Below are 20569 nucleotides of genomic sequence, written 5' to 3'. Positions count from 1 at the left end.
AGGCACCTCCGAGTCCCTAATTTCTCCTGTTACTGCGAGCAGTGGGTTTCTGCACACACTTGGGTGTTTTCCCTTGCAGTTAGCACGAGTCTCAGTATTCCCCCAAGAGAAAATGAAACTACACATCAGAAATCAACAGAGACAAACCGTTTACAAAATCCCACAGCTCAGAGCAGACCAGCCATCCCTCTGGGGCTGGTGCTGGCTGGGTTTCCCCACCATCCCTTTTCATTCCCTCCCCCTCACCTCTAGCCTTGATTGCTCCAAGCACATGGCTGCTCAGGCAACCAGATTAGAGAAACCCTCCCAGGTTGTTTCTAACCCAGTTCATTTCCCTGACCTCGTTCCCCAGGCAGTGGCACAAACAGATGAACCTACACAATGCAGGGATCCACTGCTATGGGATATGCTTAGGGTATGACGTGTTACTTCAGAGAGAAATCCCTGCTTACATGCAGCCTGAGGCTCAGCTGAAAAACAGTCCTCAGCTATTAGAAAACTAAGAGCCAGTAGCAATCCTTGGTGTTCGGTGTACCCAGCCAGCTACTTACCGACCCTGTACCAGCCCTCTGAGGAGATATTTAGCACAAAGCCTCAGACCTGTGGATGTGCCTACAAAGTGCTGTTGGTTCACTCCGCCAAACCTTATCACCTGTGTCTGGCAATACATAAACTGCAATTACTTTGGATAACTTCACACTTGCATAGTGTGAAGATATCTAACAGCCATATACTAAGAACAAATATTGAATAGTGAGCCTGTCCCCATATGCAGATTTCCAAGCTAAATCATTTATCTGGGTTGGGGTGAGGAGGATGGCATTAAAGAAACAAGCAGAAGAAGGAAAATCAGTGTAACATTTTTCAAGCAACGGTGAAAGCCCCCTAGCAGCCTGTAATTCCAACATGGATCTCATTGTAGAAGTATCTAGGCATTTGATAAGCATTTGCATAATATTTAGCCATTATTTGGTGGGGGTGAACACCTCAATTTTATAGAAGGGAAACTGGGAAAGAGATTTTAAACTCACCTCCAGTTACCTGAAAAGCTGCTTTCTACTAATTCTATGAATCCCATTAAAGATGAAAAGCCATGAACAAAAGGTCAGAAAATTTGAACCCAAGTCTCTCAGGGAAAAGTGAGCACCCAAACCATTAGGTCCCATTTTCTCCAAGCCAGCTACACTGGAAGTCTGATCCCTGCATATCCTGATCGCTACAGCCAGTATAAACATGAAGAGGGCTCCCCTACACAGCTCTCCTCAAAGCAGCTAGTCATCTAGAGACTTTGAACAAGGTACTGGAGCAGGTGGGTTATTCCCAGCAGGATTTTTTGCAGCAATTAACATCAAGACTGAAGCGCTGCATGTTGTACACAACCACTGTGTAACATCCAGGCAGTCCCGGAGTGCTGGGGCCTGCAAATGAGATTTTGCCAGAAACGCTCACCGTCTGTTACCAGAGTCCAAAATCCACCAACGATGACCTCCACCCGAGTGGAACGATGCAAGTAGTGTACCCGGGCCACGGTAGGGCAGGTTGGCCCAAACGCAGTCACAGCCCCACGCTGTTCTCAGAGTTGAAAGAACAGAGTGACCACGTCTCAAGGCACTGAGCTGGATTTATTCATTGGACCATATGAGTATCAAACTAGAAATCATCTGTTTAAAATCATGTGTTAGACAGGAGCAGCATTAAATAACAGACGTATGAAAAAAAGAGACTGTGCTTCAGAAAAGATTCAGTGTACAACATACATAGTATGCCATTTTAACACAAATGCTTATAAAGAGTCATCCTAAGCATCAGAGAGTTTTATAAAAGTTTACCTTCTCATCCCATGGGATGTACAGAACTATGCCATTTACATAGTTTTACTATCATCCAAAACATCATGTTTCAAATGTACGAGGCACAGCAAGAACAATTCCATTTCCATAGGAACATAAACACAGCTTGTCACTAACGACACGCTTTCCAAACCATAGCGCTCACGGCGATTATACACGTGTACAATTTGAAAGTATTAAAAAGCAAGAGTCTGGAGCCTGCCCACTGTTACCATGGGCAATAACATTTGATCTACCCTTGAAAACTACCCAAGATACCCTTGCAGTAGCTGTAACACGGGAAGCAGGTGGAGTCACTGCCGTGTTCTGTCAGGGCCAGCTTGCTGTGCTGTTCCCAAAGCTAACCGATACAGCCAGTGAGGGATTCCCTCCACCCACAGAGAGGGGGGACAGTGCCTTGCTTAGCTCCAACAGCCCAGGGAAGATGCAAAGTTAAAACACATCTGTAACCAAGCGATGCCTTGGCTCCAGAGAGAGCTGACAGAAATTAGCTCAGCTTAAGGGAGGCCCTGATTCCCATTAAGAATGACCAGAGACTGGCCCGGTCTCAGAGACAGAACAAGACTGAAACAGTCTTTAACTAGTTAAATCAATTACTTTCTTTTGGAAGGTTTTCTCCGAGGACAGCTCAGGGTGACTGAATCTCACAGCCCACATGCTCAATTATTATTTTTCATGGCAGTATTTGCAAGCATATACAAGTTTTATAAAAGTGCAAGGCCCAGCACAGGAAGATATCCTAGATTAAGACATTCCCAGCAGTGTTGTTCTTGCTATCTTCTTGTTGGTCAACCAGCAGATGCACCAGTATCGTTGCTTGGGATCAGCTTATCGGAGCCCGTGAGGGTTTAGCTTAATCATCTGTGCAATTAAACATTTTTCACATTTGACAGCCTACAATGTCAATATTTTTATGTACAAATTTGAAAATCAAGTCTTAAAATCAAGTTTTAAGAGGTAGAGGTCCGTTCCTGACCTGCTGACATACAACGTTACTGAGTCAGTCGTATTCTAAGGCTGGTGGTCCCCTCACAATATTGAAGTAACCAGCTAGAGCTCCAAGGTCTATGTAGAGTGATCTTTGCCTCTTCAGCAGGTCCGACTCCTCCATGCTCCCAGTACACAACGAGGAATCTAAAAAGTGAAGAGACAAAGCATGTCATTATTGCACAGCTACATTAGTTCAGTTTCAAGGCTGTAGACATTGCTGGAATAATTGGCCTAATATTTGGTTTTATTTATCTGTGGTTTGGAAAGCTTCATTTTTAAGGACAATATAACATAAACCTCATATAAAAGGAAAGATAACATATGAACTCACAACTCCAGGGCAAAGAAAGGCACGCAGTTCACTACTGAAAATAGCAAGTGTGTTCAATTACTTCTAAACAACCCTCCATCAGCTGGGGCAGTGAGGCAGAGCTTCCTCATCCTCTGAGCCACAGTGCTAAAGGAGAGATTGATGCAAGAAAAAAAAACTGCTGCCTTTCTGCCAGCTGAAAATTCCCCTTCATTACAGGGGAATTTTCATCTAAACAGATGACATCCTCTTTGTGTCGCTGGGTGTGACAACACAGAACAAATACAGGACCATCAGCCTCAGATTTTTTTTTTTTTTCCTTTTAAATCAAGGTCTGAAGAAACCAGACCAGGTTTGCAACGGCAGAACTCCCCTGAATATTTGTATAATGAGTGACCTGGAATCTCAAGTGCCAAAATTAAAGTTCCAGTTTAATGGTCAGATATTTTTTCAGCTTCAGAAGAACTGATTCAGATAGCCTGAGCCAGTCAAAGGATTATGCATCCACAAGGAAAAATCCAGAAGGAGCAAAGCCATTCTAGATGCAAAGGCTATGACTGATTTAAATGTTAAGTGGATTTGTTGCAACAATTATGCATTACAGCACCCAAAACTTTGCATAGATACCTTTTCAAATACCTACCACAATCAAATAAACCACTTGTCTGGGGTTGGTTTTTAAATACTTCTTGTCAGAACTCTCCTAATATATTTTAGAAGTAGAAGAAAAGCATTTTTGAAGCCTGTTAGCAGGTTGCTGGCACTAAATCTCCCTTGGGCTTGACATTACCCGAGGACACAATGAGTTTCCTACCGGTTTGTGTATTATAATCCTTCAAAAGCACTTGTTAATGCAAAAGGGGAACAATGTTGTACACTACAGTCATTTATGGTTTTAAAACAAAGGGCTCCTTTGGTGACAACAAAGGGCTGACAGCAACATTACAATTATGGGTTTGCGTGTGTTTTTTTCTTTAAGGAGGCAGAAAGTGTTGCATTTGGTGGTGGCTGTTGAACTTTGTTGTCAACAAATAACTAGTATCAATAAAACATCTCTAATACTCTGGCAAATTAAGGCACTTTGGGACAGCAAGGGATACCTCCCGAAGTGCCCTGAATGATTGCCAGGACTTTTTCATGAGCCAGCCCTTCCGGAGCTGAATTCAGGCTAACTTCTTCCCCTGTTGAAGTCAATGGGCGTTTTACATAACACTTAATGAGCTCTGCGTCTGATCTCATCTAATTGGGATTTTTACTGGTCTGTTTCCAGAAGCTTTTTGAGTTTTGTTTGTTTCTCAACACTCACCCAGACCAAGCTCTGAGACAAAGTAAAACCGACGAAGCGCAAGGTAAGTAAGCCTGACATCATCACCTGCAATGTTTTCTGGCAACTGCAGCTCCTTCCTTGCGAGTAGCCTTTTCCTTTCAAACAGTGCTGAGTCCAGACTCTGGCACCGCGGCTGCTCTTCTGGGGGTGGGTGTAAGGCTTCGTGTTTCAGTAAGTCTGCTGCAGACAGCCTATGATTAGGATTCCTTTCTAGAGCTGCTTCTAGCAACTCCCTCATGGAAGTACTGCAGTCTTCAGCAATGTCTTCTAAGGGAGGAGCTTGCTTGTGTATCTGTTGGAATAAAAGAGCACTTAAACAGTTATTCCAAAAACAATGGAAGAAGTCACAGATAACCACATGAGCGGTCTGGGAATTCCCCACTTAAAACTCATCCCTAAGCTAAGCTGGTCAATTACAGCAGAACACGTAACTGCACAAAACCCACCTTTTTAAAATCAAATTTTATCATAAATTTAAAAATTCAAAGCACCTCCAAGCAAGCCTAAAATCCAGAGCACTGCAAATTCACTGGATTTCTGTACCACACTGGAAGAACCAGAGAATCAGATTTGCCAGGCTCTGTTTTTTATTTGCAACTTTAAGCAAAGCAGACAAGTAGAACACAGATGGGCTTGATTCAATCAAGTTTCAAGCCATTCTAACCCTGTCCTTGCAGTAAGCCCAAGGCCTGTAAATTTTAACAAAAACCCCACTCCAGCACAGCCTCTGTCTTCCCCTAAATGATCAAAACCCACTTCTTCCCTCCCTCCCCCGAAGCAAAAAGGATGATATCATATCTCTGACAAATATTTTGATAGTTTTTATATGACTGAAGCTTTCCCAACAAGAGTACAGGAAACCCTTAACTGAAACTGAGCTACAGCTTTGCTAAGGACACTTACAATATAGAGGTAGGATGGATATGCAGAACGAGGATATCTGTTCACCCAGGGCGGGATGCCGGTTTGCATATGGATAATAGTTGCTCCCATGCTGTAGATGTCTGCTTTTGTTGTGTGGCCTCTGCAAAGGATAACCTCAGGGCTCATGTAAATCTGTGAAGAACAGTCAAAAAAAGTTTAATCAATAGAGGAAAACAACAAGCAAAGACGAATGACATTTTGTGATCCTGGAAACTCCCCTCTGAAGGGACAGATCACACTAGCACCTGCAGCCTAAAGACCAAACACCACCTGGGGAAGCACCATTTTTCTGCTCTGCACATTACCACAGAGATTTTCTGGTCTGGCACCTAGACAAATTCATGTTCCAGGTTTCCCCCCTGCCCCACCAGACAGGCCACAGTTCCACGGCTATGGGACTTAGCTGAGCTGCGAGCAGCTGAGGTTCAAGCCAAGTCTCTGCTTTGTTCAGCTGAGCAGCAGGAACCTCACCACTTCCCAGCAAAAGGAGGTGCCTGAATTGGCAGTTTGTTTTGTGGGGCACTGCTGGGACTGCTCCATTATGCTTCAACAACACGGGCATGCGCTAGGCTAAAGAGAGAGGGTCACCCCTCAAATCCCTGTTCCAGTATATACTACGCAACTCTTCTGGGCAGAACTGGTGGATATCCATCTTCCCACCTTCCTTACTCTTCTCCTCTCCTCCCCCTTATCCAATAACCTGCATGTTGGGACATTATCCTAAGAAATAGGATGGTGAGGAACAAGCCAGCTGTAAGGCAATGCATAAATTAAAAGCCAGGTCTTTCAAATCCTGCTGTGTGTCCTTTCCACTAGGTTACTCCCAGAGCAGCTATTAAGGCAAGGATTCCTTTTCCATCCTTTTTCAAACCAAAAATTCTGATCTCATGTAAACCAAAATACAGTTTCCATCCATACATTTCACTCAAGAGTTTAGATTTGTGAAGTCCAGAAGAAGGATCTGGTGGGCAGCCCCTGCCAGCTTGGGGTGCAGCTGGAGGAGGAGCAGACAGGCAGGGTGCGGGAGGCACACCCCACGGCTGGCAGCGCTGCCCCACAGCGATGCCACCACCACTGGCCCAGCAAGCAGGTTTCAACACAACGTGGGCACAGCCCACAACACACTAGGTTAGCAAGCCACCCTATTTGCTTCTGGTTTCTACTTTTCCCTCACCCAATTTCCCTCTAAATGAGCTAAACAGAACTTTAATTAGTTCAAGTCACCCTGCCACAAAGAATCACATTAAAAGCCATTAACTGACACAAGAGCAGGAAGTGAGGTCATCACGCATAGTTTGACTACTTATTACCACAGATTGAGAACAGCTGTAGGACAGGCAAATTCCAAGGAATACTTCCCAGTAAATCACATACCAACCATTTCTGCACACAGAGCTTCAGATGAGAAGCATGTGCAAAGGTCTACAGACACCACTTACTCCTATCCATTGCCTTCCTCAGGGCTAAGATAGAATAAGTGCCCCTGCACCTGCCACCTTTAAGTGGTGGCATCTTTAAGCTTTATATTTAGCAAATACAGTGCAGCTTGAGTGAAACCTATGTAAACAAAAAGCAGCTGCCTTCTTGAGGAAAAAAAGGATGCTGGAACAAGAACCTGTCTGCAGTTATAGTCAAAGTGTGAAAATGGTCAAGATGCACCTTGTTTGCACAGGAACAAAAAGCAAAAAGAGATGTGCACCAAAGCTGTGATTTCAGACTGATTCAGACTGGCCTAAGGCTCTGTGGTCACCACGGTAGGCAGCTCAAGCCCCAGACACCTCCCCATTCTCACTTCTTCCTAATGCTGAGCTGGCACTTGTCTGCCAGTCCGACCAGAGACACAACCCAGCAGAAAAACAGTCCTTTCCTTCATGCTGCGCCAGTTTTAGTCCAGTGCTCCTGCAAACGAATCACACTTTCCACGTTCAATAAACTTTAGCAGGCAATTTTTTCCTCCCCTCAAACAGTTGCAACTGAAGTTTACAAACTATAAGAAAGTGACAGACTTCTAACAAAGTGTAGCAAATGGCCAGAAAAAGCATTTCCTGCAGAGCAGTTTCATCACAAGCAGGGTAGGTTGTGCTGCATGCCTTGTACACACACTGTTCAGAAAACCCAGGCTTTTCATCCCACACCAACTACACAAAACTTAACTGTCTTTCCATCATTCTGCCCAGAATTGCAACTGTTCATTTTCATAAATAAAGAAGATTCACTACATTCAGACCTTCTGTGCTACAGAAACAAAAAAAAACACAACACCCTAAACCCCCAGAGAAGAACACGCACAGGAGAAAGATAACTCCAACTGCCACTTCCTTCACGTGGATGCAAGTCCCTTCCAATACCAGATGTAAGAGAAACCAGGCAGCTCACGGGCACGATGCTGCATGTCGGTGACAGAGCCCTAAGGAGGGGCTGCACAACTACGTGCAGAAACAGCACTCCTGGACAACTGCACCACTTCTTAAGGCCGCAAAACTCAGGACTTCGGAGAGTCAAGATCTTACTTTGAAAAAAATCAAGCAAGCCAGTGCTATCAAAGACTGCAGAGGGCAATTGTGGGTGACTGGATTAGGCACCCCACGAGGCTGAACACAGGCACTGTGGAGAAGAAGGTGCCTAGGAGGAAGACTGTGAGCTGAAAAACCTACACACCAGAATTCACGATGTTCCTCTAAGTCTTTGACTAGTATTTGGAGGACTGGCTACCCCTCCCCTGAGACAACAAACACCAAGCACTGCCATGTTTCAGGGTGGTGAGATTATCCACTTTCCGAGGACGAGACTACAGGTGCTCAACAGTGCCAATAATTTTCTTCCTACTCCATTAAGAACTAAGTGTTTTTCACAGTTGTTCTTACCAACATGCACTTGGCCTGTCCTCCAACAGCCAGGAGCAGACCATCATCGGTCCACTCCACAAACCTGGAAAGTTCCTGCTTACACACATCTCCATCCTTAGGAAATACCCAACCAGGGCTTCCAACTCATTCCCACCGTTTTTCTTATTCTCATTAACAGCACACAAAACCCCCTAAACATACAAACAAAAAACCCCAAACCAAAATAAAACACCCACAAAGCATGTACATTAATTGCCAGAGAGCATGTTGCTTCCAGTACAGTAAGCATTTAAACTCTTATCTCCCCTGACTAGAAAGACAGTGAAAACAAGTGTTCAAGTATTTTCCTAAATATCTTGGTGGAAGAAAAAAACCAGCCTGACATTCTGTGAAAACTTAGTTTATCCCACCCTTCCAAGGAGTGAAATACCCTGTCAGTTATACAAGTATCGCCTCTAAACACGTGCCTATGCTGTGACAGACTATCGAAATGGCAAGTGCCAACATTTCAGCTGAAGCATTTCCTGTAAACAACCTTCTCTGGCAACAGAGAGCACGCAAAGCCACATTTGCAGCAGCTATCCAAGCTGATCGTGGCTGCTTGGTTATTTGCTAAAGCTCCAGCCCTGGAAACGCCTCAGCATGAGTGTAGCCCAAGTGGGGTGCAGGACCTCTGCTGCATGTTCAGAGTCAAAGCCACTGAGAACATTTAAAAGGCCCCACCTCCCTCACCGTAATGCCTGAGCAAGTTTACCTGATAACCATCAACCATGCCATACATAACCCCTAAAGGGCAAGAGGGTTACATGTAGATGGGGAACAGAGCTTAGAAATGCTAAGGGACGAAACTCAGACGTCCGTAATTTCTGTGGTTTCAAAGGAGGAGTCGAACTAGTGTGCTGAGCAGGTCACTCCAGTCCATAGCTAGTATCTCTGAAGAAATCTTTGCTAGAGCAAAGAACAAATTCCTGTCTGAAGTGTCTCTGACCAGCAGTCGATCCGCTGCAAACAACCCTCCTCAAAGTACTGTTCCTTTGACTCAAGCGAACCCCGATTTCTCTTTGCCTTCAGATTTAGTAATTGCTAACAAATGGGACTGCAGAGAGGGTGACACGGCTTCCAAGGTGTAACACCTGATTCTCCAATAAGCCATTTGAAAATAAAAACGTAATTGAGATTGTATTAATGTCTGCTTCTAAGTTTTTGGTAATGTGTTATAAAACTCTTCTGCCCAAGTTTCTACCCTCAAGGTCCAAATTTGAGCCTAAGCATCACAACCATCAGAGTAACACAACATAAGGGCTTCTGCCCCTCCAGCTTCTTACCTCTGTTCCTCTAAGGTCTTTGGGATAGTAAATGTCTTCAGTCATTTGAACACTTAGGCCAAAATCCACCAGAACAGCCTTAGTAGACATAAAGACAATGTTGCTTGCTAAAAGAAAAACAAAAATGACAACATTTAGGTTTCTAGCACATTGGGCATTTATTTTACAACATGCCCGTTTCATTTGGATGTTAGCCTGAGAAGGGAGGCTAGCTCAACTAGCCTCTACAGCTGACACTGCCCTTCTAGACAAAACAGGTCTGTTAGTTGCTGTGTCCAACTTCAAATCATATCTTAAAAATCAAACTCGACTGGTTTATGTAAAAGAAGAATCAGCATTTGGTCATCTTCCTAGCTAAAAAAAGAAAAAGAGGGAGAGAGAAAATGGCTGAGGGTAAGGGAGAAAGGTGGAAGACTGGCTTGCTCTGTAGATGTTTAATGGTCTCCAAGGTGCAGAGCACGCTGTGCAGGTCTGGCTATAAGCAACATAACTGTTGGTCACCAAGAGGTTTCTCTACACAAACGATTTAAATGAAGACAGAAGTAGAGACTAACTGAGGCCCCCCCACAGCAGCCACATCAGCCTCCTGCAGTGGTCAGTGAGAGGGGCTCAGCGTGATGTCAGAGGACAAACTATGGCTGCAAAAGTAGTAAAAGATGGAGAGTTCCAAACTCTCGCCAAACTGCAACATTATTGAGAAGCTTTATCCACTTTCCTTCATAAATCTCTGCCTAAGACACAACTTAGTACCCAGAGGCTTTCTCTTACAAGTCTAGTGCTCTGTGTAAGCCTTGAGAAATTCTTGTTTGGTGTTTCGGAAGATGTGGACAAAGTCTCCAAGCTACACGACAGAAACACATTATCTCCCAGAGGAAGCCATGGGTCATTTTCCATCTTGGCAGTGCTCACCATGACCATCCAGTGGGAAGACTGATTTCAGCGGTGCTCATTTCAGAAGCCATCCTGTACATAGCTACCTTCTTACTAGTGCTACAGGAGCTACATAAATAAATCTGTAACTTTAGGGATACCTTTGAAGAATTGGAATTTAAACACCACATAAAGTACAGTGCAGAGGGCCACACTGCCACAGCGCGGCAGGCTCTGCTGCCCGTTTGGGACTGTACCCAGCCCCAGCTTCGGCTGGTTTGGGGCTGAATTTCCCCCTAACACGATTTAACCTTATGATTTAACTGCTTTCCAGCTAAGGGTTAAAATGAGTGCCAGCACAAGCCAATAGAAAGTCCTCCTCCCCTTTCCGGCTCAGGGCAGCCTTTCCCTCAGTAAAATCCCATCTCCTCCTTCATCAGCAGGACAGAAACTCAGCAGCAGATGCAGTGAGGAAGAAATTGGGGGTGTTTGGGAAACAGCCTTTTCTATCAATTCTGCCTGGCGAAGGAAAACACACGCCTCTGCTCCCTCGCCAGGCAGTGGGCATGGCTGCCATTAAGGGCCTGGGGTCCCCAGCTCAGCCCCTTGAACAAAACAGCTCCCTGCAGGCAGGAGCGTGGCCGGGGTACCTGCCCCACATCCAGCAACACAGAAAAAGGCTGGAAAAAAGACGAAAAGCACTCGCATCCACATGGGCTGGTTCTCCTATCTACTGTCTAGATGTAGCGGGTTGGGTTTTGGCTGGTTTGGATTTAAACCTTTTAATTAATGTCATTGTTACTATCAAATACAATAAACCCATAGGAAAGATTCTCATTACAAGCAAGAAAATACAACTAAGGGGAAAAATAAGCAGTATTATAGCTGCCAGAATCTCAAATGCCTAAAGTACTGACCCACATTAACTAAAAAAAAAAAAAAGCAAAACCTAGATAAAAATTCAGCCATTCCTGATAACTATCTTCTGTCAACTATTTATTGTAACGCTTCTGTTTGAATAGTTCTATTTTAAACCCTCAAGCTTAGCAAAAATTAACTCGCAGATGAGAGACATCTTCATCAGAGGCAGTGTTACTAGAAAGGCAGACTTTGTCTGCGGAGGGAAGTGGTGTTGGGAGGAACAGTATTTAATACTAAATTAAATGTAAGACATAACAATTAAATTTTAAAGCAATTTGATATTAATGTATTTACTTTAGGTTTAATATCAATACATTTTGATTATTTATACATGTTAACATCCAGAGATTTTTAAAAGCAAATTATGTTGCAGTAATTGTTGAAAGAAAAAAAACAGTAAAAAGTATGCATATAGTTCCAAAGCATCTCAAACTGAGGGACAGCCATGAAGAAACATAAAACCTGAAATAAGGTGCAAGTGGAAAGGGGGCTTGGAAGCACTCAGGATGAATTCACATGGAAAGAGGGAAATTACCATCTTAACACAGACTGATGATTTCACTAATTTTTCTTTAGGTATTTCTTTCAAATTCAGTTGCTCAAGAAAGGCAAAGCCACTATGACTTTCAAGTCATCCTCTCCACTGAAGTGAATTAATAAATAGTGTAAATAACAATTATCTCCAGAACCTAACCCCATCATTTGTTGAGCATTATCCATCCCTCCCTCACAGAGATGCGAGGCCACGCACCCCAGCTCAGACCCAGGCTCTCCAACTGAAGCCCCAGCCCAGCTTGCACCACAAAGCACCCCAAGGAATCACATACGTTTGATATCGTGGTGGATAATCCTCTTGGAGTGGAGAAAGTCAAGTCCTTTCAGAATATGCTTTGTCACCCAGATGATTTCAAATTCTCTCATAGGACCACAACTCTCCAGCTTTTCCATGACAGATCCTCCCTCTCCAGCTTCCATAAAGAGGTGGATCGTCTCATCCCACAAAATAGCACCATATAATTCAGCAATGTTTTCATGACGGAAACATGCCTGTATTTCAACATCTGATGGTTTGAACTGTTCCACTGGGACCTAGAACATTGAAACAAAACCACAGAAAAGCAGCTCAAAAACAAGTTATCCATACTAACATGAGTTATCCTACAGATTAAAATGGAGGAAGGAAGCAAAGCACTCCTAAAAATTGGATTGTTAAAATTCAGGGCTTTATTTTGATCCGGTGGCTTGTTCTCCCTTTCCAGTTGAGACACATCCTGTTTAAAGTTGAGAGCGTTTTTGGAATCATGCCCATATAAAAAGTGCAATCTTCCAGAAAAAGCAATGTAGCAAGAGTTATTCCCGTCAAAATCCGGTGGTTATGAAAAAGCTCTATGCCAACTTCCTGGTGAAGGAGATAAAAATGCCACTGCTTTTTCCATTAGCTCTGTGCAGCCTCATCTGCTCTACCAGAGCTATACACCCGTCTGCCACGTGCATCAGTGCTCACAGTGCTCAGCACAGTCTACAGACTAAACACGCTCAGGACCATTACTGACGTTGATTCCATCCTTATCAGCTCTGTTTTATGGCTTTCCAGAAATGAAACCTGCTTTACAGCGAGCACCCGGCAGCACTGTAATTCTTTAAAAAGTACTGACAGGAGATTGCTAAGACAATAAAAGCAGTGTTTGCTTACACACAGAAAGGCTACTAACGCTCTTCTTTTTATTCTCCTTCCCTCAGACTTGTGGATGGCAACCAAATAAGAGGCTAGTATTTTTACTACAATGAGAAATACTGTTTGTGTTTTCAGAAACGTTAGGATGCTTTAATTCTGCAGTGGGTTACGCAGGAGCAGCAAACTAAATCTGTCCTCATGTGGATATACTGGCTTCAAGGGAAGGACATACACCTGCCTCCCCAACTCTTTCACACACAAAAGCATTACAGGTACTTATTCAAAAGCCGGGAGATATAGAGCAATATCCCAGATGAGATTTTCCTAGCCCTAAATATTTACTGCTCAATTCAGAATAGTATGTTGAAAGGTAAAGTTGAAAGAAAACACTGACTTGCATAAAAATATGGGGGGTGCTCAGCAGTTTTCTTATGACATCTCACAACCTTAAGGTCAGTCAGTGCCCAGAACACAATGAGAGCTGCACCTAAGCTGAGCAATCCAGGACATGAATTGCACTGGAGAAAAGTAAACTAAGTCTGAGAACCCCAGTTAAAGGATGAGATCCTAAAACCATCTGCAGCAAAAGGGTTTTGCTATCACCTCTGGCAGGGACGTGATCTCATGCTGATATGTTACCACTGTGAGTACCGCAGGACAAGTAGAAATTCTATCCTCCCCCCACTGCAGCCCACATGGCAGTTACACATCCTTCCAGATAAAGTTTCTGAATTTTGAATTAGATTAAACATTTAAAAAATTAAAACCACAGTTAAAAATATGCACTTTTCCTACCTTGTGTAGGCCAACAAAACCAAGATGATCACCAGCCTAACAGTGGAATTTGATGCAGACATATTTGAAAATATACTGTATGTACTAGGACGTACAATATTTGCTCAGAGATAAAACTACTGAACTAACATACCAGTTTGCATGCCATTCGTTTCTTGGTTTCTCTATCTTGGGCTAAGTACACCTTCCCAAAAGCTCCCCGAGGAATAAAATCAGAGCCAATGTTCCTGTAAGTTAGCTTCCACGGAAACAGGAGCACATCAGAGTCAATTTGATAGCGCCCATTCTTGGGTGTGATCTGTGGAGTTAAAAAAAACCCATCACAATGAAGTTAAAGCTACTTCAAGCCTAATTAATTTTATACATGTAGTGGAAAAATAAAAATAATATCACTTGTATATGTGTGTGATGCACACGATCTGTTCAGCAGTCTTTATTTAGAAACACCAAATAGGAACAGCATGTGAGGTGTGGCATTCATTCACAGCCCAGGCATCCACGTTTCTCCCCAGTGACTAACTTACAAAGTGTAAGTTGCAATTAATTGTCTTGAAACAACAACAACAGCAGCCAGGTTAATGAAATTACCCACCTCTTGTTATTAGATTTACCTGCACATGTTTGTCCTTCCTGTAATCTAACTTGTTATGCCACATACCTGTTACTCACAGGCTATCTTATACAACGTGAGCAAGAGTTTCAGCATTTCCTAACATCACATGTACTGCTAGGGAACACATTTTAATTTTCCATCTTGTATCAGAGTTTCTGCTGCTTAGTAAAAGGTCAAAGAAGTCTGCTGCAATTTTACCAGCCACCTTCTTCTAGTTTTATACTGTAGTCCAAAAAAAAATTATAAAAAAGGAAAGAGCAGGAGTCACACTGCCTGTTTTAGGTGGGTAATGTGGGGAGCTTTGGCTCTCTATACCACTTACAAGGCGAGGATGGCTCCTCCAGGAAGCGACTCAGAGCATCTAAGCCAGTATCTTGCTCTAAATCCTCCTTAAAAACAGCTCCCTCCCTCTGCACATGACAGAGGTTTGATGTTATTTCTTGACTCTTAAAATTCTCTCAGCTAAAGAATTAGTAATGTTTTCAGTGACTATGCTTCTAATTAATTCAGGGATATACAGTATTGTCAGTATCTGGAATATCATTAACCAGTTTACTGCTACTTTATCAAGATCCTTGAAGCTATGTAAAAGAAGATCAAGAATATTTATCATTTCATGTCTGTCACATGGTCTCGCACTCAGCTCTTCAGCTACTCTTTTTAAGATAAGGGCATATTAGGAAAATTATTTGGTTTAGATTTCTTTTTAAGGTGTAACACACAATCTTTCTGGGATTTTTCCTACCTTCATGTTTTTCAATTAGCAAAGTATCTCCACTGCTAAAACTGTCATTTGTGACTAGTATCTACACGAAATAGATTAACTCTTGGAAGTTCTTAATTTTGTGGAGGATAAGTTCTTAACTGGAGGGGGGGTGGTGTGGTGTCTTCCTATTAAAAGTATTTTGCTTAGGCTAAGCAGATTGAGCCTCGCCTCCACTTATCAGAGCCAAGGTAAAGACTAGCAAACTGTACATCTTGCCTGCTTGCTTCTGCATTTCAAGGGGTTAAGACTAGCTGATTCACAGGGGTTACCCCTATCCTGGAAAGTAACACAGACTGAGCGGAGTGGATTTGCAGAGCAAGAGAGCTATGACCACCACATTATTCACATTTTCGGGAGGCCTTCAGGACTAGTTCCCAGCCTGGTCCTGTGGAATGAATGCTCGTCTGTGGCTGCAACACATCTTCCAGTTTAGTTTCAACTGAAAGAAACCCAGCTTGTGTGGTCCAAGACCCCCTGTGACGGAGCGATGGTGCAGTCAGCGGAGGTCACCAGGCAATCAGAAACACTCCTAATCCTAACTAATACACTGTAGATATTTAAAATGTGGATTCACCTCTCAAAATGCAGGTACAGGTAATGCCCTGCCTCCCATCCACAGTTGCTCAATGGGATCACGTGCCCCTAGTAGTACTTGGTTCATGCCAACTGTATGCATCTACAGAAATAATATGCAAGCAAAACAACCACGAGTATGTAGAACGCTGTCTATCCTAAGTATAGGAAACATTGAATATTACTAAGTGTCATTTCAACGTTAAGAGTTTAAAAAGTGACTGTTTGGCAATACTGCAATGCTCCTTCCAAATCACAGTAAAGCAATACCCTGTGCTGTTTCACACCCGAGTGACCAGCAAGCCTCAACGACCAATGCTCACATGAAAATCATATTACATGCAAGATACTAATGATGATAGATGTAGAACATCTTAACAAAATAAAGCAGCAACACAAACATATATGAATAACCTTCCGTTTCATTATTGATTTTTTTCTAGAGCAATTGATTTTAAATAAAAGTCCAATGGCGCTAATATTTACAGATACTTGTAGAACACAAATCATTTTATGGAAAAAATGAACATGTCTCAAAACAACGCATCTATACTTGAATTTAGCAGTGTGTGATATTACATAATATTGCCATTCTGAAAGTCACAGCTGATACTATACACTTCTTGTCTTTACATTACTATTTTTTACATTTTGTGCAGATAGAGTAAATTCAGTAACTACACCAAATAGATCTTAGACCTTTATTTAGGAATTCTGCATAATGGACTCTTTTTTTTTACTGCATGAACACAAGGCACTGGAAAACCCTGCCTCCCAAACCTGCAAGCCATCACAGTCACAACTTTTGCTTTTTTACTGCATGTCCCAGGTTTGTATTCAATGTTGGGAAATGTTTTCTAATCTCCAAGGATACCAAGAGGCAACATAGAGTGGATCTTCCCAAACAAAAGATTTTCTCCATAGCTGCTTCAGACTGCAAGGACTAGACTTGATGACCTCAGAGATCCCCTCCAGTCCCAGGTTTGCACAGGGAACTGTGCCTGACTGTTACTACTGAGACTGGGGTGATCTTTATTTAGATTCATCAATAACTTCTAACTTCTTAAGTCTACTGATTTTCAAGTAAAAATAAAAGAGACATACCATATTCAAGAGGATCCCAGATTCTTGTTGTCTGCATCCTTTACATTGTTTTGCAGTGTTAGACACCTGATTTGCAAAAGCAAGCAGGTCTTCCACAGTCCCGTATTTGACAGAGGACATAAAAGAAACCTCCCTTTCACAAAACAGTAAAGATTCCGCACGTTCTTCATTTTGATTTGCCTCTTCGCACATTGTAATTAAGCTGTCTTCATAGACTGCAAGGTCTCCACCTGGATAAAGGTTTTCCATGATGTCTATCACCTCAGACATATTTAAATTAGTTAGCAACAAGTCAATCTCCTCTTTGCTATCACTACCCGTGCTCATATACTCCATTACTGTCCACTTTGCAAAACCACTCCTGAAAAAAACAAGAAACAAACAAACCTGAAAACACTTTTCACTTACATTTGTTTCAGCAAAGAACGAAAAGAGGAAGTGATCAGGGTGACAGACAGCTCATCATTATACCATTAGATATAAAATAATTAATTTGTATTATGAAGAAAATCATAATTAGTAGACTGGGTGAAGAGGAAATGGAGAAAAAGTCTTTGCTAGTGAAATTTTCTTTAGAAGTTTAGTGAACGTCCCCTGTCATTCATTGCTGGAATTTGTTTTGATAAAGATTTTTGTTAGAGGAACTGGCACAGTAAGGATGTATAAACCAGTTATATTTTGCTGCATATGCAAAAATGAAGGATTACCCTCAATGCAAATGAAAGAATTAATTATCTGGAAACGAATGACAAAGAGAGATCTAAAAGCACTCCATTAGTTTATCACCAAGTTTTTATGAGCAATTTATGCGATGTGTCCAGAAAGAGGAGGTCATGGAGAAAGATCATTCCACTAGTAAGAAGCATCTGTTAGTATTATTGCATAAAGCTCAACTCACAACCTCAGATACACCACCCATCTTTTTTGCAGATAACCGACCAGAAATAGACTTAAACTGAAATTTCCACCGGTTTCAGAAGAAAGTCAGAAATGGAGCTACCATAAAAGCAATGAGCTTTTGAAGCCGTTTCCGGCAGTTGGTTCTACCCTCACTATTTCTAGCAATAACTTTTTAAGATAAATCTTGACCATTTTGACTTTCACCCCTAGAAACTGGATTGGACATCCCAAGAAGTCCTTTCCCATCCCAGGTTCCTATTTTGAGCCAGAGAGAGTTGCTGTATTCATGTTAAAAGCATACACACGGTCACTCATCAAAATACTTATACAAATAGTTTTCAACATGTAAAGGTCTCAGAGCACTTACCTTGTATTTATCCTAGTTGCATCACACAAACCCATCAAAAACGTCTCAATATAATCCCTAAAGTCGTCATGTTTCCTGAACCTGTATTTACCACTGATGGTAATTTCACAGCGTTCTGCAGCAGTCTATTAAAAAAAGCAAAACAAATAAAGCCATGGCAGACCAGCTCAAGCAGAAGGACTGGTTTATACTCATATGATCGTTTGCTTCACAAGCTTCACGGAAAGAAAAACTAGTAATCACAAGGCTGAGATAACAGGGGATTTTTCTGCAAAAAGAAAAAAAGATGACAGCTCAAAAAAGAATCAAGTTACTGTATGGTCATCCAGATTTCCAAGTAGCAATGAAAAATAAGTTTTCCATGGTTAAGTCCTGAATTTTATTCTCTCTGCCTCATGCTTGCTAATAGCAAAGATGAGAATGATCTCCTTTTCCCCTGGCAGAATCGAGCACGCCCTATTTAGAGAGCTCTCATTTCCCTTTTTCATAATCCACCGCAACCATCTAGTCTGGGGAAAAGAAAACAACCAGACAAAAAAGATACCTAAAAAAGAAAAAAGAACAGAAGCAAGGACAACCTATTTACCTCAAGGACAAGCAGCAGACTCGGTCCCCTGAGGCCATGAAGCAACGCCGTTTACCCAGGTACAGTTTCTGGTTATGATCATTATCTTTCTTACCCTCCCCGCAAGGACGTGGAAGCTTTGTGGCACATATTTCTCATGGGTTGGAGTATTTACGTCAGCTCTAACGTTGAAGAAAACCGAGTAAAATGACGCGGCTGACTTGGCAAAGAAACTCAGACCACGTGCCATGAGCTCGAAAGGCAGGACAGGACAGCTCAGCAGAAGCAGCAGCGGAAAAGGCAAGGGGAGCGCCTGCGGTGCAACGCGCTCCTCTGCAAACCCCTTGGGGTGACGGTGGCAGAGCAGCACCGTGTCCCCCCAGGATGGACAGAGTGACTTTCACCACCACTCCACACCAGTTCTCCCAGCCTCAAGTCAACCTGGCGGCACCCCTAGCACCAGGGCAGCCGAGTAGGAAACCTTGTGGTCACTAGCGCTGCTCGAGCGGGGAGCACCCAGGCTCTGCATCCGGGGTGCAGAGAGAGGTCAGGTTTATCCAAACTACACAAGAAATAAAAGATGCCAGGGGTGTCTTCTAACCCCTAGCATCCCTCTTGCTGCTCAATGCCCAAGCTAAAGGCTGTTAAAGCCTGAAAGTGTTTACTCTTTATTATAAAGGAGATTTCTTTTTTTCCCTATAGCAGGACTTTTATTCATTGGTTTTCTTTTTTCTTTTTTTTTTCTTTTTTTTGGGGTGCTGAACTAGCAGAGGTGGAGAGAAAAGAAACAGCCCAGTCATGAAAGGAACTGAGAGACTGCATGTGTAAAGTCAGGTAAAGTTACAAACTAGTCCTGAGGGACTTTCTAAAGAAAAACATGAGCCTGTAGATGCTCTAGTCTTTTGTGGATAAACACAAGTATGTACCATGAATAAGCTAATTCACTCTTTGATCATGTTTTCATGCAGAAGGCATCTGTACAGTTTAGACCAAAAGCATCTTTCCCTGAATGCAAGCTCTGCTCTCTTCCTCTCAAAGTACAGCACAACCCTAGTAACATACTTGACAGTTCCACTACTACCCAAAAACCCTGAATAACAAGAAAAAGTGACTAGTACCTGCATATTCTCACTTCTGTGTTTTTAGTACTTGAGAAAAGCTGCAGACCATTCATTTTTCTCAATATTCAGCAAAATTCTGAACACTAAATGTTTACATAAAGTGCCTAGCCTATATAAAGTTAATTTTTTTTTAAATTATGCACCCATTTATGCATTATATGTCCCCCACTGGCAAAAAAAGGTGTCCATTTGCCAACAGGCAATACATTCTTCCTTTTTATGCCCAAAATCCTGTACTAGTATCTGTGGTGGGCACTCAAGCAATATTCTAAAACGTTGTATGCAATTCAGGTAGATGAATAAATTACATCACTCAGTATGTTTTACTTAGGTTCTCAGTTAAAAAACTTATTTCACCTACAATGGAAAAACAAAACTAAATGTAAGCACTTAAGTCAGTTGCTAAAGCACAAGACTCTTTCTCCAGTTCTGCTATTATTTCAACATCGTCACATGAGTAATTTGCAAGCCAAGAGTTTGTTTCTCTATTTATCATGAGTAGCTTTTCCTTAAACCCCTTTTTCTGAGAAGTGTGCTGCTTGAGAGTATCCTTATATCCATCTTATTAGAACAAGAGTAACTGAATACCAGACTTTGAGTCCCTGTGGGACCTTTTTTTTTTGTTTGTGTGTCAAGGATCAACACAACAAAAAACCCAAGCAAAACTTACAATAAAATTTTTTTTAAAAGCAAACAAACCAAAAACTGCACAGACTGGCTCAACACC

The 20569-nt window shown here is 42.3% G+C and overlaps 1 protein-coding gene across 1 annotated transcript; it reads right to left on the bottom strand.

The window, feature by feature from the left end:
• Positions 1 to 2526: 2526 nt before the first annotated feature.
• Positions 2527 to 18191, bottom strand: MAP3K8 (mitogen-activated protein kinase kinase kinase 8). Its single transcript, XM_010154843.1, has 8 exons — positions 18157 to 18191; positions 16890 to 17250; positions 13967 to 14131; positions 12191 to 12452; positions 9573 to 9679; positions 5381 to 5533; positions 4523 to 4769; positions 2527 to 2984 (listed from the first exon to the last, which is right to left on the bottom strand). The coding sequence occupies exons 1-8, from the start codon at positions 18189 to 18191 to the stop codon at positions 2851 to 2853; spliced, it is 1464 nt and encodes a 487-aa protein (XP_010153145.1). The 3' UTR covers positions 2527 to 2850.
• Between the last annotated feature and the right edge of the window lie 2378 nt (positions 18192 to 20569).

The sequence above is a fragment of the Eurypyga helias genome, unplaced genomic scaffold (genome assembly GCF_000690775.1).
Source record: "Eurypyga helias isolate BGI_N326 unplaced genomic scaffold, ASM69077v1 scaffold15837, whole genome shotgun sequence".
Taxonomy (NCBI): Eukaryota; Metazoa; Chordata; class Aves; order Eurypygiformes; family Eurypygidae; genus Eurypyga; species Eurypyga helias.
This window is presented reverse-complemented; position numbering and strand designations above follow the sequence as displayed.

What these genes read in the sequence shown, in the direction of transcription:
- MAP3K8 (XM_010154843.1), bottom strand. Translation starts at nt 18,191, where the DNA reads ATGGGTTTGTGTGATGCAACTAGGATAAATACAAG. An exon ending in AACGAATGGCATGCAAACTG is followed by an intron (nt 12,453 to 13,966) that starts GTATGTTAGTTC and finishes TCAATGTTCTAG; the next exon opens with GTCCCAGTGGAACAGTTCAA. An exon ending in GTTGCCAGAAAACATTGCAG is followed by an intron (nt 2,985 to 4,522) that starts GTGATGATGTCA and finishes TTCACTTTTTAG; the next exon opens with ATTCCTCGTTGTGTACTGGG.